Consider the following 24,942-nt stretch of genomic DNA (forward strand, 5'->3'; position numbering starts at 1 on the left):
CTGCTTTGGGGCTCACTATGAATATTAATGTCAGAGCTCTTCTTGAACAAAATGTGCTCTAAATTTTATATTGTATAAAACCCTTTTAATACCAAAGAGGGTGTTTATTTATAGTCTGTGGGCTTCTTCATAGATGCCATTAAGGATTCCATTAAACATGGCAGAATGGAATGAATAGTCACGGAGCATTAAGGCAGGAATAATGATCACCCTTCTAGAATCAGGCCTGAAACCAGAAGACAGGAGCTGCAAGCTGCAAACGTAGACAAGGAGGACAGGGCACGTGAACAAGGTTGGTCCTGCATAGACTCCTGGGGCCAGTAAAAGGCACCACAGGGGATGCAGCACAGGACTGGTAATGAGGGAGTAATCAGGATGGAGCCAGAAGGACGCAAGGAGTAGGTGATGGGAGCTAAGGATGCAGAATACTCCGGAAGAGGAGGGAAGAGCCATGAAGGAGGTGATGGAGGAAGAGAGAAGCTGGTCCTCTGCAACTGCAATGGTGAGAAGACATCTTCCTGCAGCATGGTTCAGCGCATCTCATGCCTGTGCCCGCAGAGACTGGGAAGGGCTCTTTGACTCCACACCAAGTGCCCTTTGCCATCTGGGCACGGGTGGGAAGCTGATGAAAACCAATCCTGCCCATAGAAAAGCCCATGACAGTTTCACAGGCTATCCTGCCCACCAACCTTGAAGACACAGAAAATTTTGTCTGCCGTTTTCTGGAGATCTCCTCCTTCAGCTTCTATGGCCACATAGGCCACCAACCTGGGAGATGGCAGCACAGTTTTGGAAGAAAAAAATCCCTGTGGCCATGAAACACTGCTTTAAAGGCTCTAGTGAAGTAAACCGGAAGTGATAACGGGGGAAGCCAGATCAGTGTTTCACCTTTCCGCCCCTGAACGTTGATGGCAGAGAAAGCACGAGAAAAGCCCTTCCTCAGACTTAACGAAGAAGTGATTTGGCTCATTAAGGTCTAACTTCATTCACCAAATGCCAGGCCTTTCAGTGGGCTTCTGGACATCATCAGGCTTCCACATCATCCGGCTTGTACTCAGCCATGGTGGTGAGATTGAGGGATGAAGCCCTCATATTAGGGATCAAATCAAACAGAACAAAACCCTATGTCAAGGTGAAACCTTAGACGCGAAGGACATCCGCTCAGGCCTCCTCCTATGGGGTCACGGGATGCAATCCTCTTTGTCTCGGCTTCCCTGTGTGTGGAACAGCCCTCCCACCACAGCCAGCAGCATTAGTGGTCCAGGGATGAGATGGAAAAATGCCTGCTTCCCAGGGGAGGTGATGAGAGTGGAGATGCTACGGAAGCGGGGTGCTGACGTATCAGAGACTGTTCCTTCTCAAGAACTAAACCCACACGAGATCCAACTCCTCTGTGCACAAGCAAGGCACCCAAGAAATGCAGACTGAGGACACAGTAAAGATGAAGGAGGACGAGGTCTGTGAAGAGCTCGCTTTTAGACCTCCGAGGAGCTGGACAAGAAACACTGCCAGTCACAGAATAGTTATTTCCAAATAAATTCCAGAAACCATCAGAGTAACAATTACTGTAAAATCATGTTGGAAATATGAAACATAATTCTGAAGCTGTCTGATTGACTGACATCAGTGACCCCGAAACCAGGGGCACATTAATCTCAGGGGTGGGATTCAAGCCAACAGTGACCAAGGAGTACCACAAGATCTGCAGTGCATGCTACAGTTCCCATACCTAGGTAACCTGACCTAAGTCTAGCAGTGAGATGTCCTCTGAGAAGCCTGAGAAGCTATGGAACTCTGCTAGAACCTTCTCTGCAGCATGAGTATGTGAATGTGACCATGGACCTCTGAGTTTCCCCAAGCCGGGGCCATCTGGAATGTGGTTGCCAAGAGCAACCTGTGAAACTGAGAATCTAGTGGATGTATAAGAGACACCCTACAGCATAGAGCCACGGTCCTCCTCTAAACAAAGTGGCTGTCACAGAGCTGTGCACTTCAGTCTGGTATGTCATACACCCAAACCATCATGCATTCCCATGGGAGGTGGGGCATAACTAATGCATTGTACAGGAACATGGAACCAAAGAACACAGACCCAGGGGATTTGAAGCTAGGGCACACAGGACCAGGAAATACAGAGCAAAGAACACAGAACCAGGGAAATACAACTAGCGGTCATGTAAGAAACAGTCATAGAATATGGAGCCAGGGAACTGACTCAGTGACTTGACAATGAAGACTGACCATCATACATACTTTGTTCATCCCAATCATTTTCAGTCTCATCCAGTTTTGACCCTGTAGGCTTTGAGAGGTTCTTCCCTTTCTACATTCTTACTTGCTTTTGTATTACTGGATCCATATTCTCTGGCTCTGTGTTCCCTGGCTCAGTGATTCCTGGCTCTCTGTTACTAGCTCTATGTTACCTGGCTCCATGTTCCCTGGCTCTGTGTACCCTGGCTCTGTGTTCCCTGGTTCTGTGTTCCCTGGCTCCATATTCCCTGGCTCCATGTTCGCGGGCTTTATGTTCTCTGGCTCCATGTTATTTGTCTCTGTGTTCCCTGTCTCCATGTTCCTGGCTCTGTGTTCCCTGGCTCCATGTTCCCTGGCTCTGTGTTTCCTGGCTTTATGTTCCTTGGCACTATGTTATCTGTCTCTGTGTTCCCTGGTTCCACGCTTTCTGGCTTTGTGTTCCCTGGCTCCACGTTCCCTGATTCCACGTTCCCTACCTCTGTGTTTCCTGAAAACCTTGTGCTATTGAAGAAGAATGAGAGGGACAACAAATGAAATAGATTAAAATCAGGACATGGAGCCAGGCAGTGGTGGCACATACCCTTAATCCCAGCACTCAAGAGGCAGAGGCAGGCAAACCTCTGAGTTTCAGGACGGCCTGATCTACAGAGTGAGTTCCAGGACAGCCTGGTCTACAGAGTGAGTTACAGGACAGCCTGGTCTACACAGGGAAACCCTGTATGGAACAAAATTAGGACATAGAATGTCCTATGTGAGAGAACATGTTTCAAGGAAGACTAACCCACTGAATCAAACCACCATGGAAAGTCACACAATAAAAACTGGGGGCTTTTAGGAACCTTTGAGGCAGGTGAACGCTAAGGTCAACTGTCTTCTTTGCTTTTTTAGGAGGCTCATCACATCATATTTTGTGGACTATTACTTTAATTATGTAAAGATGTGTTACATTTGTTTCTGCTGCATTTATTTAATTATGTAAAGATACATTGCTGTTTCACTTTGCCTGCCTAAGGCACCTGATAGGTCTAATAAAAAGCTGAATAGCCAATAGCTTGGCAGAAGAGGGATAGGTGGGGCTAGTGGGTAGAGAGAATACATAGGAGGAGGAATCTAGGAACAAGAGGAGCGAACGAGGGAGAAAGAGAGAGAGAGGGAGACACCCAGGGCCAGCCAGCTGCCAGACAGACAGCCACAGAGTAAGCAGTGAAAGTAAGACATACAGAATAAAGGAAGGTAAAAAGCCTTGAGGTAAAATGTAGATGAAGAGAAACAGGTTAAAATAAGTTATAAGATCTAGGAAGAAACAAACCTAAGCTAAGGCTGAGCATTCGTAACTAATAATGAGCCTTCGTGTCATGATTTTGGGGTTGGTGACCTAAGAGAAAGCCTGCTATGACCATATCTCATCCAAAGTCCTTGGCACTTGACACTAACACTGTCTTCTGTCTCTTTTTAGTGTTTTACTTATCTTCATCTTTGTCCGTACTAGATGAATTTCTTAGGTTTCTGTTTTCTCCTGCCCCCATCCTGAGAGAAGAAGGTAGGTCTGAATCTTGTGTTCTTATTTATCTTGGAAGTTTCTCTTGAAGATAGCTGGTGAGTGTGGAGGGGCAGTGTCTACATGAGCAGAGTGTGCAACTCATAGGCTGTCTAAGTGAGACACCACAGCTACAGACACAAACAAACCTCTGCAGGGCTGCACCCTGGACATCAGAGTGAAAAGAATCCACATCCCTTCAGTTCAGCACACTTCATTCTGGTGGCTAATTCAAGCTTAGAACTTAGGAGGGAATCCAAAGCTAAATGCAGGTCTTGTCCATGTGGACATCTGGTCAACCTCAAACCATCAGTAGAAAACTGTCATGTCACTGCTCTTATGTCATCCCATGTGCTTTCCACCTCCCCAGTTCTTGAAAGAGGGCTGAGTTAAGCAGGAGGCTGTGGACCAACAACCCAAAATATGAAATCTTGCCCTTTAGCCTTCTCCCTGGAAACTGCTTTCTGAACCTAATGATTCCCAACAGGGAGTCCCAAAGCCTCACCAGCTGTGGACCCAGATCTACTCTGGCAGCCTGCAGAACTAGGAGAAATGTATTACCATGCTAATGATGTCCTATTTAAATTCTAGCCCTGATTACTCTGTGATGAAATCTCTTTCCTCCACATTGGTTTCTTTATATCTGAGTTCCAGTGTGAAATCAACAATATTAATAAAGTACAATACAGATTATCAAGTTATACACAGGAGATGGAGAAACAGCTGTATGAATCTCAAGGTTTTTTTTTTTTTTTCTGGAAAAAAACCCTAAAATCAGTTACTAATTTTTTTATACCCTACCTTCTCTTATTAAAAATAAAATTGAAATGCATATTAATGAAAGGCTGCTGGTTAATTTCTGTAGGTATTCAGGGGATGCAGGAGCCACTTTGCTTCTCATTTTCCTCCACTATACTAAATATTTTCCTCAGAATTTAAATGTATGACTTGCAGTCTCAGAGATAAAGTCTTCTTCTCGTCACAGGAGTGTGCCACCATAACAGAAACCTATGGATTCAAAGGCAGCAGCCGTGTCTGCCTCCCTTTGCCCTTGAGACTGTCATGTTTCTGTCACTGTCCCATCACCCCAATCTGAACAGCCAACTCAGGGCTAGGGATGCAGCTCAGCTGGTAGAGTGATTTCTTGGCATGCATAAAGTCCTGCGTTCAATACCAGCACAGCACAAACTAGGTACTAGGTGCTGCTCACCTCTAATTCCAGTCCTGAAGAGGTGAATGCAGGAGGATCAGGTGTTCAAGGTCATCCTCAACTACACATCAAGTTCAAGGCCAGTCTGAACTACAGAAGACCCTGTCTCAAAAATAAAGCAAAACAATAACTATCCAAACCAGACCGTGCCATCATCATCCAGGAAAGAGTCACCCTTGTCCCTGCTTTCCTTATGCTGGAAAGGAGATCCAAAGTCTGCACCCACAGTCCAAAACGAGGAAGAAAGAAGGAACACTTCACCTCACTATCCAGCCCCTGCAAGCGAACAAAGTCTTTGGCACAAGGCCACTCTGCTGGGTCCAGAGATGACCTAGTAAGACTTAGAGGCAGTGTTCTGTTCTCAGTGAATTCACCAGCAAGCCAGAGACAGAGGACACAATGACATCTCCATGGTGAGACAGGCCAGTCCATCTCTGATGGCCACCAGAGGTGCCTCCTGTCACTAAGAGCTCTCTGTGTGAGCAACACTGCTGATTGGTCCCTGGCCTAGAAATGTTTGCCTTTTTCTACAGAACCCTAGACCTTAGCAGGGCACACTACTGCCCAGGGGAAGGACAGCTCTCATCACCCTTGCCGCTGACTGCCATCGTGTACCAAGGTCAAGTTCACAACAGTGTGGCAGTAGGAAAGCATGAGCAGATTCCTACAGGGAGCTGGGAAGGGGACAGCTATGTTCTGTCTTTGTGCCTCCCGGCTGGATCTGGCATCTACATGTGTGTCACCTAATTCAAGTCTCTAAGAGCTGCTCATCCTTCCCCGCACAGCTTTCTCCAACCCTTGAAACCATTGTCAGAAATCAGATTTTACTTTTTAATGCTTTACATTGGGGTCGAGAGATAGCTTAGCAGTTAGAGTGCCTTGCCTTGCAAGCATAAGGACCTGAGTTTAATCCCCAGTGCCCACATAAAAAGCTGGGTGCTGGGAGGCGGACTGGTAATCCCAGGCCTGTGAAGGCAGAGACAGGAGGACCCCTGGGGCTTTCTGACCAGCCAGCCTAACCAAATGGGTAAATTCCAGGTTAGGAGAGATCTCTAAATAAAGCAAAGTAGAAGGTGCCTAAGAGCTGACCCCCAAGGTTGGCCTCCGGCCTCCACTCACATGTGTGTGCACAGCTAAACACATGTACACAGATGAACACAGTGTTATATATTGCTCATTTCTTAGTTGGTGTTGTTGTTGTTGTTGTTTTGGTTTCTCAAGACAGGGTTTCTCTGTGTAGCAGCTCTGGCTGCCATGGAGCTCACTCTGTAGACCAGATTGGCCTCGAACTCACTGAGAGCCGCCTGCCTCTGCCCCCCAAGGGCTGGGACTAAAGGCGTGCACCTGGCCTTCATTTCCTAGTTTTATCTTGAGATGTTTTATCTACGGGCTGCATAGACAGTGCAGCAATTAAAAGCATGGACTACTCTTGCAAAGGGCCTGAATGCAGTTCGCAGCACCCACATTTGATGGTTCACAAATTGCCTGTAACTTCAGCTCCAGGGGATCCAAAGCCCTCTTCTAATTCCCAAGGGCACTGTACTTACCACGGATATAATCCCTTCCCCCTAATACATGTGCATAATTTTTTATTATTATTTTAAGACTTAAGAAACAGGAATTTTAGGCCGGGCGGTGGTGGCGCACGCCTTTAATCCCAGCACTCGGGAGGCAGAGCCAGGCGGATCTCTGTGAGTTCAAGGCCAGCCTGGGCTACCAAGTGAGTTCCAGGAGAGGCGCAAAGCTACACAGAGAAACCCTGTCTCGAAAAACCAAAAAAAAAAAAAAAAAGAAACAGGAATTTTATCTAAGACTAAAAAGAGTTGTGGTACATCTGTGCCTATACAGACACAGATTCGCCTGTTCTTTCTTGCTTGAGCTACATTTGAACTTGAACTCAGAGTCCCCTCTGAATTGCTGACTCTCGAGGTCCAAAAGCAGCTGAACCCAGACTATGATCTGGTTTATTGCATTCCAATAGGTAAAAGCTTCAATTTACCCAGGAATTTATTTCCTTTTCAAGGATTTTAGTTTTAGTTATATGAATTTATATACATCTCTGTATGTGTGTACATGTGTGAACAGCACCTATAGATGTCAGAAGAGGGTGTCACATCCCGGGAGCCACATCGCTTGAGAGCTGAGGACCAAACTTGGGTCCTCTGCAAGAGCAGTGCATGCTCTTGACCATTAAATATCTCTCCAGCCCCCAGAAATTCATCTTCTCTATCTTTGTTACTCATGCTCTTCCCAACACTGGATGGTTCATTTGGGTGACCCCAATCCACATCTCCTCAGACTGGTTCAAAGTGAGCTTCAGGCTCATGCGCTTGTGAGCCACACTCGGGGAGAGGGTGGCCGACCCAGCATCATCCTAGCATGAAGCACAACGATCCGCACCACGAGCCATCTGCAGTTTAGAGCCGTCCCGTGTAACAGGCTCCCGTTCCACTTGTTTATGTTTTATTCATCATCTTGAAAGTATTTAGTGAAGTAACAATGATGAGATTCAAAAATACTGCACAGTGCTTTTTTTAAAAACGATATTAACGGCTTTCAAGAACTCACTCTATTCAAATGAAAATATCGTTGGGTTAGATTTGCTCAAATCTGTTTACATCTTCTTTATTCTCAGATATAATCCATTCCCCCATTTTGTGTAAAAGCTGAGCGATAACACTATGAAACATTTCATTTTTCCTTATTCATAGAGAAAAAAAAAATCAACAGCAAAAGCCTCCTGGAGATCCACCCTGCTCGGTTCTCTCACCGATGAAGTCAGCCAGCCTGCAGGGACGGGGGATTTGGGGCCTCCCTCAGCGACGTGCTCATGGACACTCGACACACAGCCAGGGACTGCATATTTGGCCAAATAAGCAAACAAATAAATAAAATGTTTGGCCCTTCAGAGTGAAAGGAGGGATGTGCTCGGTGGGCAGAGGCCGTGCAAGCTTGGTGAACCCGCGTAACCGTAGAGGAAGGGAGCCGACTCCTGAAAGTTGTTCCCTGACCTCTGTGTGACCAACGCACAGTAACAATCACTTTTTAAAACTTCTTAAAGAAATTTTAAAAAAAGAGGAGGGGCCAAAGAGATGGCTCAGTGGTTAAGAACACTGGCTGCAGGTTAAGAACACAACCCTTGCCGAGGATCTGAGTTCCCTTTCCAGCACCCACATGGTAACTGTAACACCAGCTCCAGGGGACCTGACGCCCTCTTCTGGCTTCCACAGGCACTGCATTAATGTGCTCAAGCCCCCTTTAAATACACATAAATAAAAATTAGGTATTTTAAAAAGAAAATTAAAAGAGTTAAAGGAAACAGTGCTCAGCTCTGAGCTGTAAAGCCAGCTGAGGCTTCACTGGCTAGAGACACCACAACCACTGACCATCTCTTTGATTCAAACCTGGGAGAAGCCACACCTCACACAATTCACCAGAACTTTAAAACCTAGTTTGTCCATCCCCAAATGGCATGCCTAACCTCTGCCAGCTGGAGTTACGTTTTCTCGTTTGGACTCTGAACACTAATCTTCCCTGTCATCAATTTATGGAACATTCAGGTGACACCAGTTCTCTTAAATGGAACACAGGGCACATATCGTGTTAGCCCCTCTGGCCTGCCAACACCTGGGCACAGGTGACACCAGTGTCACCTCTGTCCTTCTCCTGGGGAGAGAATCAAACCTCCGAGGACACCCCAACAGAAGAGTCACTCCCTGTTCCTGTCTCAACCTCAGCGGCAGCCTGTGACCTGCACTCTGGAAGACTGAACCGGGGGGGATACCTTCAGCTCAGGATGGGCACCCAAGGGAGGGAGCTCCACAGCCCACCACGTCCATCAGCAAATGCAGAGAAGAAAATGGGAAAGCTCAGAGAAAGGGAAACTGTCCCACTCAAAGAGCAAAGCAAACGCTGATAGGTGACCCCACCCCATTGTCCAAGGCTCTTGCCAACAATGTCCCCCATGAACTGGCTGGGTGCTCTGTGACCTTGTCACAGTGAGGCGATCTGGCCACACGATCCAATAACGTCATCATTAACTTGTCCTGAGGCTATGGCTGGGGGCTACTCACTGTGGACAGCTTCCTGGAGTGCCAGGTCCTGTCTGCACTTGATGTAGTCCTCTTTGACACTGCCCAGCCTTCTGACATTCCTGGAGCTGAGTGCCAGCAGCCTGCCCAGGAGCGACTCTAGCCCTTCCCGCTCTGATGACAGTGCCCAAATCTCCTCCGTGAGCTCCTTAGCTGTACAGAAGTGGCTTCCTGCAGCACAGGGTGGGAGAGAGGGAGAAAAGAGATACTGTGAGTATGATTTGTAATAACATTTGTATTCTTGAAAGTTCCATAAATTTATACAATGTATATTGATCATATCCATCTATGACTACCTCTTTCTACCTCTTTCTAGTGCCTGCACCCTGTCTCCCAACTTCCTGTCTTTTTGTTTTTGTTGTTGTTATTAATAACCCCATCCACCAAGGCACGAGCAACCTACCAGAAGCCATGTCCCCAAAGGAAAATGGTTCTCCCCACTCAGCAGCCATCATCTATCAGTGGTTCCTCCAATATGGGTGGGGCCTCTTCAGTCCCTCCCCTATCCATGCTGAAATTTGTTGTAAATGAATTGTAGGATTCTTGAGTATGAATATTGCAGACAACAGTATCTCAGTGCAATGTCAAAAGGTTAGGTGCACCTGGAAGGGATGCCACTGGAAAGTCAGGGCCTCTGAAAATGACACAGAGATGCCCAGCAGGATGAGGGAAAGCCCCAGGTATCACTCCACTCAATACCCAAATGTCCAAGGACTGGCACAGCCCAACAGGGTGGAAATTAAGCCCCTCCCCTCTTATCAAAATGCATGACATATGTAAAGGCTAATCCTAGCACAACAGGGAAGGGTGAACCTCAATTGAGGAATTCACTCTATCAGATCGGCCCATAGGTGTGTCTGTGGGCATTTCCCTGATTGCTGATTGATGTAAGTGGATCCAGCCAACTGTGAGTTGCTGCTGTCCCTAGCAGGGTGTACTGGGTTCTATAAAAAAGGCCCTGAACACGACCCTGAAAGCCAGCCAGTAAGCAGCATTCCTCTGTGGTCTCTGCTTCCATCCCTGCCTCCAGATTCCTGCTTGAGCTCCTGCCCTCGCTTCCTTAAGTAATGGACTGTGACCCATAAGCCAAATAAACCCTTTCCTCTCTGAGTTCTTCTGGTCAGTGTTTTTAATCACAGCAGCAGATACCCTAACTAAAACAGCATGAAAAATAAATGAGCACACTTGGCATAAATGTGTTATGAAATATGATTGTAATAACACCTGAAATGCAGGTGGCTGCAGGAACCACAGGTGGCTGGGTGCATAAGAAAGAAAAGCCATAAAGCACTGAATAAAATACATGGTGAGGGAGTGCAACAAGGAGCAAGGTCAGGTACAGAATCAGCTGTGTGTCTGGAGGGCAGCGGCAGGCCACCGGGAGACAATTTCTCTGAAATATTCTTTACAACATATTTTAAGACTGAAAGTATGTAGGAAGGAATTTAAAGCATCCTATGCAGATGTGGAAACTGCTTTTGAAAACCTACTGAGAGGAAATAAGACTTAAATAATTGTGGAGATAAACTATAAGTGTCCACTAGAAAACTTGCTACTCCTGGGGTTTCAATTTGCCCCAGATTGATGCATAGATTTAATACAATTCCTATCAAAATTTCATGAGGCCCTTTGGTAGAAATGAATGGGCACATCCTGAAATGTAAAAGAAAACGCAAAGGTCTAGATAAGCCAGAGCAATCAAACAGTCTACATTTTAAGACCCCAGCTATCATCACCATAAATCAGGACTGTGTGCATCTGAAAGCAGATAGGCATGCTGGCTGATGGATTATAATAGAAGTCCAAAGTGGGTGAGTCCTCCAAGAGCCGACTGAGTGTGAAAGAAAATCGTCCCAGTAGATGTTGACAAAACAACGGGGTGTTCATGTGGGGGCAACGTGAACCCTGATGTATACCTCGGACCACACACAGATTACACCGGGGTGAAACATGGGACTCAGACCAAGTTCAAACTGTGAAGCCACAAGCAGGAAATAAGAAAGGGTGAGGTACCGGCTTTGGTACCGGCTTTGGAACAGGCAGAAGCTTTGCAGAGGACACAGACCATAGCAATCAAAGAAAACCCCTGACAAACGGGCTTCATTAGGGTGATAACCTTCTTTCAGCAAATCAAAAGTGGCTAGGCAGGGAAGCTGGATGGGGAGCACCTGACACCCCAGCACCTGGAAGGTGGAGGCAGGAGGATCAGGAGTTCAAGGCCAACTTTAGCTACACAGCAAGTTTTCAGCCAGCCTAGACAACATAAGACATCAAAAGTAAAGAAGTAAAAAAAGAAAAGGGGGAAGAAAGGGAGGGGTGGGTAAGGGAAGGCAAGGAAAAGAGAAGGGAGGGGAGGGGAGGGAAGGGGAGGGGAGGGGAGGGGAGGGGAGGGGAGGGGAGGAGAGGAGAGGGGAGGGGAGGGGAGGGGAGGGGAGGGAAGGGGAGGAGAGGGGAGGGGAGGGGAGGGGAGGGGAGGGAAGGGGAGGAGAGGGGAGGGGAGGAGAGGGGAGGAGAGGGGAGGGGAGGGGAGGAGAGGGGAGGGGAGGGGAGGGGAGGGAAGGGGAGGGGAGAGGAGGGGAGGGGAGGGGAGGGGAGGGGAGGGGAGGAGAGGGGAGGGGAGGGGAAGGTCAAACTGGGACAGACCATTTGCTACAGATAACTGACAAAGGATTCAATTTTACATCTCAACAATTAACACAAATGACAGCATTAACCACGAACAAAGACTCACCAGGCCTTTTACAAAGGGCCATGTGCAGATGGCCAACACACATCCGAAAACATGTGGGACAATATCAGTCACCCGGAGTGTAAATAAAAGCTGCAGAGCCCACTTCAACCCGTTCAAACAGTACAAAGCGCTAAACCGCAAACACTGGCGGGCGGGCAGGCGTGTGTGCGTGCATGCGTGTGTGTGTGTGTGTGTGTGTGTGTGTGTGTGTGTGTGTGTGCGTGTGTGCATGCGTGTGTGCATGCGTGCATGCGTGTGTGAAATTCCCTGAACTCCCAAACACACAGAGGTGTAACCCCACTGAGAACATGCTTGCCAATTTGTCCTAAAGTTAAACAAGTCCAACAAGTCTCCATAGAGGGGTGTTCACAGAGTCCTGAAGGCTTCAACCCCATACACTCACATTTGACAGTGCCTAGTGGCTTTACTCTGGAGTCTCTGGCAAGGTACTCATGCTCCTGTAAGCAATCCTAATGAAATTCACTGGTTCATCAAAAAAGAGGGAGGGAGGACTGGAGGGAGGGAGGAGGGGAGAGGGAAGGAGGAAGGAAGGAAGGAAGGCTCAGTGGTTAAGAGTGCTGGCTGTTCTTGCAGAGGACCTGGGTTCAAGTCCCAGCACCCACATTATGGCTCACAAACATCTGTAACTTTAGTTTCAGTTCCAGGGGATCTGGCGCACTCTTCTGGCCTCTACAGGTAAGCACACAGGTGGCTCATAAACATACATGCAGGCCAAACACATATACAGTTCAGATAATAATAATGATGATGATGATAATAACAACAACAACAAAAATAAAGGAAATAAAAGTAAAAGGGGGACTCTTTGGAATGAGGTTGATCATCAGGAGTGGGTGGTGACAGAGGGGACATGGGGGATGAACATGATCAAATGTATGATATACATATATGAAAATGTCATAATGAAACCCACTACTGTGTATAATATATGCTAATAGAAAAACTTTTTTTTTTGTTTGGTTTTTCGAGACAGGGTTTCTCTGTGTAGCTTTGGAGCCTGTCCTGGAACTCACTCTGTATCCCAGGCTGGCCTCGAACTCACAGATTTCCTGCCTCTGCCTCCCAAGTGCTGGGACTAAAGGCGTGCACCACCACCGCCCGGCTAGAAAAACTTTTCTAAGAAGAAAGTCACAGGATCAGCTTCTCATCTTCACATTCACTCCTTGGGAGGAAGATTATTCCCTACTCTATCCACTCGAAGATGCATCAGTTTTTGACAGAAATGCATCTGAGATACAAGGTGTCATCCAGTGGCCAGCAGCCAGGAGAAAGTGAGGAATGGGTTGTTCTCTGTGGCTTAATGTGGTCACCAGCAACACCTGGTGGTCCAAGACCCAAACCACTGCAAGGCCAGTTGGCTTCAGGCTTTTGTGAGATCAGGAAAGAACTTGCATTTAAAACTCAAAGTATGCTTAATCAGACATCTATATCACCAACCCAGCCCAAGACTCAAGGATCATGTGGCAAGAGAGGGCAAAAAAAAATGTAAGGGGCAGGGCTGTGAAAGGCTGTCTTCTGGACATGGTCATTGCACTCAGGAGCTCATGACAGCTGTAGTTACCTGCACAAGACCCACACAAGATGGAGCCAGCAGCATTCCTGCATGGACAGGGAGGAGCTTGTGGGCCACCCCTAGCTGAGAAGCTAATAGATGTTAACAGCTGCTGGAGAAGGGGAACTATTTTTGCAAGGTGCCACCACTGGTCAAGTTATTGATATGCCAGTAGCCCCAAATCCATGCTCATTTAAGCAATTCTCATTAAACTCAGTGGCTCATTAAAAAAAATAAAATAAAAAAATAAAACCCATGAAAGTCAGAAGAAGACTTGTTGAGAAGGAGGAAGGGTGAAGATGGAGAGGAAGGGGATAAGAGGGGAGAGCGGGGGTTGGGGGAGCGAAGGTGATCAAAAAAATATTATGTGTATGTATGAAATTGTCAAAAAATAAAAACATGAAGCTAGGTGTGAGCAGCCTGGCAGAGAATCCTTCAGAAGCCAGTTCAGAGGCTGGGGACATGGCTCAGCCACTGTCTAAGCATAAGGGCTTGAGTTCAAGCCCCAGCATCCAGGTAAAATGCTGGGTGTGGTAGAATGTGTGTAATCCCAGCACTGCAGAGGTAGGGACCAGAGAACCCCCAAGGCTTGCTGGCCAGCCAGCCTAGCCTAGCTGTGGAGCCCTAGGACCTGGTGAAAGACCTTGTCTCAAAAGTAATCAAATAAATAATAACAATAATAACAATGATCATAATAATGGTATAGGTGGTTCCTAAGCAACATCTGAGATTGGTCTCTGGGCCCCACATGCACACACATGAGCATTTGCACACGTACACATACCACAAACAAAACCAGAAAACCTTACAGAAGAACCTTATAAGAAGTTACTTCTTATTCTTGGAGGAAAACTTTGCAACCAACAGATCAGATTGTTATGGAATATTATGTTACCTAGGTGAAGATGTGTTACATTTGTTTAGGATGCAGAATATTAATTTAACTGTGTAAAGGTGTGTTACATTTGATTAACGATATAAGGACGTGTGTGTAATTAGGTAAAGATGAGTTTCATTTGTTTCACCTTGCCTGCCTAAGGCACCTGATTGGCTTAATAAAAAACAGAATGGCCAATAGCTAGGCAGGAGAAGGATAGGCAGAGCTGGCAGGCAGAGAGAATAAATAGGAAAGAAAAGGACGAGAGAACGAGAAGGAGAAGAGAATGAGGAAGAAAGAGAGGTATTCCCCCCGGGGGCAAGAAACCAGGCAGCCGCCAGCCAGCCAGACACGAGAAAGTAAGATATACAGAAGGAAAGAAAAGTAAAAAGCCCTGAGGCAAATGGTAGATAAAGAGAAACAGATTAATTCAAGTTAAAAGAGCTAGCCAGAAAAGAGCCTATGGGAGGCTGAGCATTTATAACTAATAAGCAGTCTCTGTGTCATGATTGGGGAGCTGGTTGGTGGCTCAAAAGAAAAAGCCTGGTAGATGTGATGACTGGGGAGGATGGAGGCCAAGTGAAAACATCCACCACAGAGGTCTAGGAAGCCTTTGATGATGAAGATGAAGGCACCTAAGTAAAACCTTAACCAATTCATTGTCCTTTTAAAGGAGTGGCATGCGATCTTCAAGCCTAAATGCGTCTGAAAGAACTCTTTCAATGCATGTGATGAAAATTCTAAGGCGAAGGCATGGTGTCATTGTTCAGCTGATAGTGACATTTCTTTCACCGTAGTGTGTAACACATGGGTGCTATTTATGTTCACTGAAATACACATTGTTATCTTGACTTCGCAGCTGAGAAAGCTGAAATCTAGAGAATTCCATATCTTGCTGAAGGTCGAGCAGAAATAAGCCACCAGGCAGGCTTCCAGCCCGGGCATCTATCCGTAACCCCTCCCCTTACATACTGCATCACTTACTTCCTAGTAGTTGTGTAAGACGCTGATTTCAAACCCCTCTCTCTAAATGCTGCAGATATTCGCCCATCACAGCCCAGTCTGAACATGTGGCATATGTCATTCTGTCCATGAAACCCACAGTTTCTGATCCCATGAAGGCAACGCAAGAGGGAACGAGGCAGTGTCCAGCCCTCTGAGAAGTGACCATTAAGAAACAGGGGACAAAGTGTTCCACAAAGAACAGGTAAATACAGGGCAGGGGACACAGATGGTACAATCTGTACAACACTTGCCTTGTATGCATGAGGAGCTAAGTTTGATCCCAGAACTCATTTAAAAAAAAAAAAAAAGTGATTCTTCCTCCTATGATGATTCCTAAAGAAAAGACCTCTGCAAAGGAACTGGAGGGGAGGGCTGACTTATCCTGAAAGTACGTCCTAGACCCCTGAAGTCACCAATGCTCTGAGCTGGGCCTTTAGCAAAATGCCACAGTGACCATTTATTAAACCCAGACCATTCCTTGATCCAAATACCTGGAGACATGTGTGGTGGGAGAAATGAATGTTTAACATGGAGAGACTTTGGATGGCTCCCCAGGGAGGCAGGAACATCACAGCTGGAGCCCTGGAGCACTGCTACCCCGCCCCACATAGAATAGTGCATGTATTTATCGCGCAGCCAAGCCCCTGACAAGATTTGCTCTGCACAGCCATAGGCTTTCCTGAATCACTGCCTCCTCCCCCTGCAAGACTCAGAAAGTCAGGGCCAACCCTGAAGGGGTCTCATTGGTGACCCTAAACCCAGCCTGCCCTTGGTGACGGGTAAAAGTACCCAGCTCTGCTGGCTGCCTGCTCTTCAGCGAGGCAGTTATGGGGGCCTTCATAGGTTTGCTAAGACCACAGTTATTGGTGAAATTATTAAGGCCACTCCATGTAGTTAAAAGGGAGGTTTATTTTGTGTGGTAAGTTACAAGTGAAGGGATAGGTAACAGGGTCTGGGAAGGGTGTAGCGTAGTCCGGTGGTGTTCTCTGGAGAACTCTGCTCCGTCTACCTCCAGCGTCCAGGGTCCAGGAACCAAGAGAGCTGGCCCATCCGGATCTCGGGTCTTCAGGTTCCTCTCTCAGCCCCGCCTTGTAGGCGTGACAGTTACCCAAGCCTCAATGGGGGTTGGAACTTCCAGATCAAAGCTGGAATGGCTACCCACTACACACAGTAAAAGAGCTTATCCTGGAGAGGTGTAATGACACAGACCTAAAACCTCCATTCAGTTAGAAGAACGGCAAGTTCTAAGGCTAGCCTGGGCTACACAGTCAGAGTGGTCTTAAAGTTATCAAATGAAATGTAAATACACTTAAAGATTTTTCACAAATCACAGAGCCATGTAACTCAGTGTGTGCTGACACCGTATGCTGGTTTCCCATTCTTCTGTTTTCTGTCTCTGAGGCATCCCTGAATCACGATATTTACCTCCGATATCACAGAGAGTGAGGATCATCTGACCCATTCTCCAGTCATGGAGGTCATTATCTGAGAACCTGGTTTTACACTCCACAGAGCCTGCCTTATGCAGACCGTCCCAATCTTCCTGCTTGCCCAGGAATGGTGCTGATGACCCTGTGGGTCTCTGCCTGAAGAACCTCTCGACTCAAGGGAGGGACCACTCCATTCCAAGTGCTGAACTTACACCTGGTCCTTCTTGTTTCGTGTCAGACCATAGACACAAGTCATCCCTCAACTGAGGATGCTCACAGGGGACATGAAATGCCTCTGACCTCATTCCCCCTGCCCCCATATTGCTATACTGTACTTGAACCTTCCATTGCAATATCCTAGGCTGTGGATTTAGAGCAAAGGCTCAGCAGTTAAGAACACAGGCTACTCTTCCAAAAGCCCTGAGTTTGACTCCCAGCATCCACATCAGATGGCTTGCAACTACAGGCAACTCCAGCTCCAGGGGATCTGATATCTCTGGCCTCCATGGGTACCTATATTCATGTTCACCAATATACACATATACACAGACACACAGACACAGGCACACACACACAAATGGCTGCCCGGGGCCAGCTCTTCCTGGACACCAGAGCAATGGACAGGCAGCACAGACTAGAAGGGGTCAAGTAAGAGCTTCCAGGTCATCAGCAGTGTGAACTGGTCTCCCATGTAAGGGACCTGGTCCTGGATACACAGGTAGACACATATATTCCCCAAGCAAGAGTTCCTTAAGAAAGGTGCTCTGTGAACACCCCAGCCAGATGTCCCTCAAATTCCCAGTGGGGAAGGTTGCCAACAATCCCAGATGGTACCACAGCTTAGCCCCAGGCTCTCAGAATGGGCCACAGGAACACTGAGCAGGAAGCCTCTCAGGATTAGGAACTGCAGGCAGCAGTAGGTGGGTCACCATGTCGTGGGTCAGGCTCTGAACGGGGGTGTAAGGCTTGAAACAGAGCCCATCCGATGGAGCTTCCCCAGTTTTCTCAGCTAGCCAAAAAGCTAAAACTAAAAGCCCCATGCCAGCCTGTAGTACGCCATCTTAATATCTGGCTGCACGCACATGCACATACCCACACACAGACACACACGCAGACACACATAAATAAAATATCTTTTCTAAAAAGTTTAAGGAATCTTCCCTGGGCTTCTAAAGACAGGATGTTGATGACCGAGTGAGGGAATTCTGCCTCTTGGATCACACTCTCTTCTTCCCTTGGGCTCCACAGAGGCTCAGCCACCTGTTCTCAGGGGAAGATGCATTGCCTAAGCAAGGCAAAACCCTAACTCAGAGACAAGACTGCATTCCATCTTCTTTTTTTCCCTCTCTGCAAACGAGGCCATAACTCCAACTAAGTGGCACAGGGAGGCAGTTACGAGGCAGGCCGCACGCTCACCCACCATGTTCGAGGGTTGTAAATGCCACGCTTGGCTGCATCGGGGACCAAGTGGCTCGTTAGCTGCAGCATTAGTGGTTAACGACGTGAGGAACAGAAGCTGCCAGGCGCCTCGCTCCTTCTTAAAACACCATTGAAAACCCATACGTGTAATTATTACACCTTCCCGTTTAATTCCGATTCCTCTGAAGCTGATGGGCTGAACGCTCATCCATCCCATAAATCTCAGAGATCTCTTCAGGGCTGTCATTTAAATAACTGGGCTAAAGATCCATCCATCATGCTCCGGGGAGTCTGGAGTCCAGCCACTGGTCTGCTGCCGCTGGGCTAATTTCGCGAACTTGCTAGAAGGACATACCCCACAGCTTTGATCACGCCACCTCTCCGCTGGGCTCTGAGTCACCTTCCCACATGCCTGACACTGCTATTACAAACATCGAGTCAAACAGCAAATGCCAGTGTGTGTGTTGGGTGTGTGTGTGTGTGTGTGAAAATAGTATTCAAATGACAGAACAAGATACTGTATGCTTATGTTCTCAAGCTACCGGGCATGGGCAGAAACCTATCCGTTAAGAGCTGCTGGCATAAAGAGAGTGTGATCTGAGACAGCACCATGTTCTGAGTCCAGCTTTCGTGTGTGTGTGTGTGTGTGTGTGTGTGTGTGTGTGTGTGTGTGTGTATACGTGCATACGCACATATATATGTCTTCACATTCATGTGTGCAGGGCCATGAGAATGTGTGTACACATGGTTATTGAGGTCGGAGGTCAAGTTCACGTTATTCCTCAATTGCTACCTCCCTTGTTTTTGGAAGCAAGGTCTCTTACTGCTCTGAGCTAACCATGAAGGCAAGCTTACTAGTCAGTGAAGCCCAGGACTCCACCTGTCTCCATCTCCCCTTTGCAGGATCACAAGTGCCGGCCACCTCCCAAAGATTTTTTACACAGATGGGTTCTGGGGGAAGGCAGACAACACTTCACTGACATGTCTCCCCAGCCCTATTACCAACTTCTAAAAGGAGCTGCTCACATCCGGTGGCCCCCACCACACACAGGGCTTACCAACATCGCTGGAATCACAGCAATCCGGTGGCCCCCACCACACACAGGGCTTACCAACATCGTTGGAATCACGGCCCATGGAGCAACGGGTACACTGCCTAAAGCCCTGGAGAAGGTAACCTACATCCCAGACAGGGCCCCTCGAGAGCAAACTGTGTCAGTGGGGTGTACACAGGTCCTTTCCAGGGACTACGTCCTTTCCTGGGGAACCATGCTGCCCTCTACTCAAACCTGAAACTTCCATCAGGACTCTGAGGAAGAACTTGGGGGTCACTGCACTTCTTTGTTCCTTTCCCAGCATGGTCACACTGGATAAATCTCCGTCCCCTGCAGTGCACGGCGACTTGTCTGCTTAACTGGCATATATTGGGGACAGTGGCTGAGCCAGGCTTGTTAGGGTTGCCAGCGCCCAGGCTCCGAGCCTGACAACTCTGATAACATAATTGCCACATTGTGTGTGTGTGTGTGTGTGTGTGTGTGTGTGTGTGTGTGTTGCCGGGCATTGACCTTGAGCCTGGGACTTGGCACATGCTGGGCAAGTGCTAACCATTGAACTCCCTCTCCATCGCTCTTATTTGGAGACAGTCTCTCTCAATCACTCAAGCTGGCTTAGAATTCACAGTGTAGACTAGGCCCTGACCTTGCAACCCTCCTACCTCAGCCTCCCAGGTAGCTGGGATGACTTCCACATGTTAATGACAAAATGTGAGTGCCTTGGCAGTTACCTGAGAGGGCCAGCACCTTGGCTTCCAGCAAGGCAGGCAGCGTGGCGTCAAGGTCACTGAGTCTCCTCCTCAGAGAGCTGCACAGTCTCTCACCTGAGCACACCTACAGGAGAAACGGCAGGAATCAGTGTCCATTGTTACCTACTAGAGGGTAGCTGGCCTGAGGGGGTCCCAGAGTCTAAAGGAGCTGAGCTGATTGACAGAGAGTAAGCAGAAGGTAGGCGGGGCTTAGGAAGCAATGGGGTTAGGAGGAAAGCGGGAGAGGGAAGAGGGGGACAAGAAGGGGAAGGAGGGGAGAGGGGAGGGGAGAAGAAAAGGAAGAGGAGTAGAGGCAAGAGAAAGGAGGGGAGAGGAGGGAAGGGGAAAGAGCGGGGAGGGGAGGTGGCAAAGGGAGAGAAGAGAGAGAAGAGGGGAAGGGAGGTAGGGAAGGAGGAAGAGGGGCTGCTGCTGGCATGCCCTCAGCACAGCCCTGGCCCTCACAGGCTGCTGTGAGCTCACTCACTCCTGCCTGAGCACTCCACACGCCTCACAGCCTCGCAGCAGCCCTGGGCGATTTGCTCTGATGCCCTGGGAGGAAAGGCCTCGCTGATTTCCTGTCCCTTCCCTTCACCCAGTCTCCTCTGGCTTCCTCTCCAGTTTTTATCCCTCTGTCTCCCCCTCACCTCTCTACGATGATGCCCTTGAAGAAAGACTCTGCTCTGTCCCTGGCACACAGTAGGCAGTCAATTTAGATGTGGCTTTCACATCAAGGTCAGAGGAACCCGCTAAATGTCGTTACTAGAGAACTCTAGAGAAGCTAGAGGGACAGACACTTGCCTGAGAGTCCAGCTGAGCGAGAGACACATCCCTGTCAGGAAGACTTGTGGGTTATCAAGTGTCCCCGGACTTCGCACACACTGCTTGTTTTTCTTTGAGTTTCAAAAACAACAAAACTCTTCAACCTCAGTCCAGCTTCCCAAATCCCTTTAGGTCATCTTTTATGTTGAGACTAAAACATCACATTTTTTTCTCTTACTTAAGGCTAAAAGCTCTTATTTATCTGTTAACTATATTCAGATTAGTAATATACCTGTATTTTCAGCTCACCAAAAGCACACAGCACAGTTTCTGTGGGAATAAAAAAGGTGGGAAGTCCACAAAGGATGTAACTGCCCAAGCATCGTTACTTATTTATTTATTGACAAAATAAAAATATATGAAATCCCATTTGGAAACTGAAAGCAATCAGTCCACTTGGATTCATAAGATGATGACATAAGATTCGACTTCCCCATGCAGTCTACATCTTGAGGGATACAGTCAACCCTAAACACTGGCTTATCTGAGATCAAACAGAAGCTACCTCAGAATCAAAGCAGACCTCGCCCAGTCTAAAAACACTCCACCAGTCCTCTCCGGGATGCTGCAGTTTATTTCCCGCTCTGTGCCTGGGTTTTTCCAACCTCACTTTGTGTAACTCACAGCTCAGTCAGTCGGCCTCTGCACCAAAGCCTGCACAAGCTACTCATCCTCATGTCAGTCATTCATCCTGAGGCTCTTTCAGGAGTCCTGAGACTTGTGAGGATGTTAGAACCAAGAACTAAAAGGAAGATGTCCAGGGCACCTTCCCTGACCCTGTCTCAGCTGGTCCAATGTTCCACGACAGGCCCCGCCCATCCTTTCCATCTCCAACTGTTATCTCAGGAAGTTCAAAGACTCACTAGTTAATTCTGTGACACAGCCAGAGTTCCCAGGTCCCATCTAACCCATGACTAATATTTCTTATTTTAGTTAACAGTGTCTCTTAATCATAATTAGGTCAGTTTCTCCTTTGCTGAGAAAGCCCATCGTTCAAGCTACACTATTAATATGAAACAGCCTTTCTAAATTTTCTGATTAAATTGCACACTCTTTCAGTCTCTGCTGGATATAATATAATATCTACCAATCTCTAGATATCCCAATTATTTCTAACTATTTCCATCTCATTTATCCCTTAATTACCTTTGGCTTGGGTAACCCATGAGAGTCAAGAAATGTAATGAGTGTAAGGAAGGTTGCCTCTCTCTCTGAAAATATCAGAGGTTGAGCATCTACCCCCAGCCCGCCCTCTCTCCTTCCTTCTCTCCCTTGTGTGTGTGTGTGTGTGTGTGTGTGTGTGTGTGTGTGTGTGTGTGTGTGTGTATTGAGCTGAGCCTATTGCCCCAAGGGCACTTACCAGCCTACAGGGGTTAAGGTTTGGGATTGGGTTAGGGTTTGGGTTAGACTTCCCAGGTGAGTCAGTTCGGTCACACAGCTCCTGGGCTCATGTATGTGTAATGTAATCCACATACCCACCCCAGAGAAATCTGCATGTTTTCCTTATTTACAAATAAAATTAGCCCCTGAGGAACTCATTAAAGAACGGAAGTTTTACATTTACAATTTAAAATCTAAGACACGAGTTCCTTAATTTGATAGAAAAGCGAAGTCATTACAAGTTGACTGTAAATATCTTAGAGACAGGATGTGCAATGGTGTGAGGGCTTGTGTCCCCCAAAAGTTCATATGCTGAAATCTTTAGCTCCAGTGTGATGATGGGGTTAGGAGGCGAAGCTCTGGGAAGGAACAGGTCCTGAAGGTAGAACCTTAAGAAAGCATAGGTGCCTTTAGGAAAGGCCCCAGGGGGTGGCGGCTCAGGCAGTGAAGGTGTTTGCTCTGTAAACATGGGGACCTGAGCTGGATCCACAGAACCCGTGTAAAAAGTTGCACACTGTGGCCCAAACTTGTAACCCCAGAGCTGGAGAAGTGGAGGCTAGAGGATCCCTGGAGCTTGCTGGCAGCCAGTGTAGCCTAATAGGTAAGCTCCAGGCCAATGAAAGACTCTGTCAAAGGAAGTGGATGGCGTTCCTGAATACAACACCTATGACTGTCCTCCGGGTGCACACACAGGCACACACACAACAACAACAACAACAATAATAATAATGAGACCTTAGAGAGCCCTCCTGTTCTCTTCCTCTTTCCATCATGTGAGAACATAGCATGGAGTTGACATCCACGCCTCAGAAGAGATCCCCACAAGAACCTGGCCATGCTGGCACCTGTCCCTTGGCACTCCAACCCCAAGAGCTGCCCAGTTTCCTTGCTTTGAGATCAAAACACACAAAGACAGAGATCCCTCCTAGCATTTAGAAAAATACAGCATCCTCGAGGTCTCTGGTAGTGGTCCTTCTAGCCCACCTTTGAGCCAGGCAAAACAAAAACCACATTTCATTCCTCTTATCTGGGTGAGCAGCCCAGGAAGCACACGGTGGATTTCAAGCATTCCTAAGTCCAATGTCCTTTTATAGACATTACTGGTTGCAGACAAGAATCCATCAAACTCTTGACCATGTAACCAGAACAAAACAATCAGATACACCTTTTGGAAGGGAAGAAAAGAAAAATAAGAAAAGGAGCAAACACATACAACCTTACTAACAACTATCAACATGGCAGTATGAGCATAGTTGTGTTGGACAAATGCCACTCAGCATGCTACCCAGTAAGGGTCCAAGCGTTCCTTTCTTCTCTGATTGTGTGTGCGTGCGTGCGTGCGTGCGTGCGTGCGTGCGTATGCATGTGTGGGGAGGCCAGAGGTCAACTTTGGTTGTCTTCTTCATTCAATCTCCACATTTTTCTGACAGGGTCTCTCACTGAACCCAGAGCTCAGTGTTTCCACCAGGCTGGCTGCCTGTGAGCCCTGGGATCCTTCTGTTTCTGCCTCTCCAGTGTTGCCAATGCCCCCCCTCCACACACACACACAAGTGTGGGCCACAGTGCTCACTCTTTGGGTTCTGGGAATGAAACTCACGGCCTCCCACTTTCATGGCAGGCACTTGACTGACCGCCCCCCCATCCCTGCAGTCTTCCTTTCTCTGGTTATGAAAACAAACTAAGATTCCTCCCCAGTCAGAGGCTCTGCTCAGAAACTATTATTCGAATCCTCCACCACTGTGAAACTCTAGCTCCCAGTGATGGAGAGTTGAGGTGCAGGTGTCCATCACAGCACCTCAATGCTACTCCCAAGGCATCTGGTCCCACAGCTCTGTCAGGTGACCACAAGGGAGGGCTCTGTTCTGTGAACTCTTTACCTAATCACCAGGACACAGACTATGGCATTCAATGGACTCTACTTGGTCAACATTAGGGCTATACCTGCTGCTTTACATGACAGGGTCTTACTATGAAAGTACAGACAATGTGATGGTTAATATTTATTGGGGGTTTTGTTTGTTGTTTGTTGAGACAGGCTCCTGCCATATAGCCTTGGACTGCATGGAACTCACTATGTAGACCAGGCTGGCCTCGAATTCATTAGTGATCTGCTTGTCTCTGCCTCCTGAGTGCTGAGATTAAAGGCGTGTGCCACCATGTCTGGCTAATGTTGATTGTCATCTTGACAGGCTCTAGACTCACCTAGGAGACTATCTCTGAACATGCCTTCAAGATTGTGTTAAAGAGTTGGGAAGACCACCCTAAATGTGGGTCTGGGGTCCTGGATTAAATAAAAATGAGAAGTGAGCTGAGCACCAGCATTCATCTCTCTGCTTCCTGACTGTGGATGTCATGTGACCAGCCGCCTCATGCTCCCGCCGCCATGCCTTCCCCACCATGATAGACTGCACCCTCAAACTGTGAGCCACAGTAAGCCCTTCCTCCCTTAAGTTGCTTCTGTCCAGTATTTTGTCACACAGTGAGAAAGGTGACTCATATAGACAACAAGTAATATTAGCAAAATGATCTGAAAAACTGAAAAAAAAAAAAACCACTCCATCCAATAAACCACTTCCCTTTCTGAGAAGCCTGAAATTGAACTCCCAGGAGAAGCTAATTACTTCCATCCTAAAAACCTTGTTTGTCCACTCATTTGTTTGTGACAGCATCTTGCTATGTAGCTCAGGCTGGCCTTGAACCCTTGACCCTCCTGCCTCTGCCTCTGGAATGCTGAGATTGCAGTTAGGAGCCATACAGCTCACTCTAAAAGCCTTTTTAAACAAAGGCATTCAGCATCCCAACACGGTCCTTTCCCAGCC

At 47.5% G+C, this 24,942-nt stretch overlaps 1 protein-coding gene across 1 annotated transcript in view; it reads right to left on the minus strand.

The window, feature by feature from the left end:
• Positions 1-24,942, minus strand: part of Disc1 (DISC1 scaffold protein) — a 177,559-nt gene that overhangs the window by 95,366 nt on the left and 57,251 nt on the right. Inside the window, exons 9-10 of the mRNA XM_059263044.1 lie at positions 19,907-20,009; positions 9,071-9,259 (exon numbers count right to left, since the gene is read on the minus strand). Of these exons, the coding sequence (XP_059119027.1) occupies positions 9,071-9,259; positions 19,907-20,009 (292 nt within the window). The remainder of the gene's footprint in view (positions 1-9,070; positions 9,260-19,906; positions 20,010-24,942) is intronic.

Source organism: Peromyscus eremicus, chromosome 5 (genome assembly GCF_949786415.1).
Source record: "Peromyscus eremicus chromosome 5, PerEre_H2_v1, whole genome shotgun sequence".
Lineage (NCBI taxonomy): Eukaryota > Metazoa > Chordata > Mammalia > Rodentia > Cricetidae > Peromyscus > Peromyscus eremicus.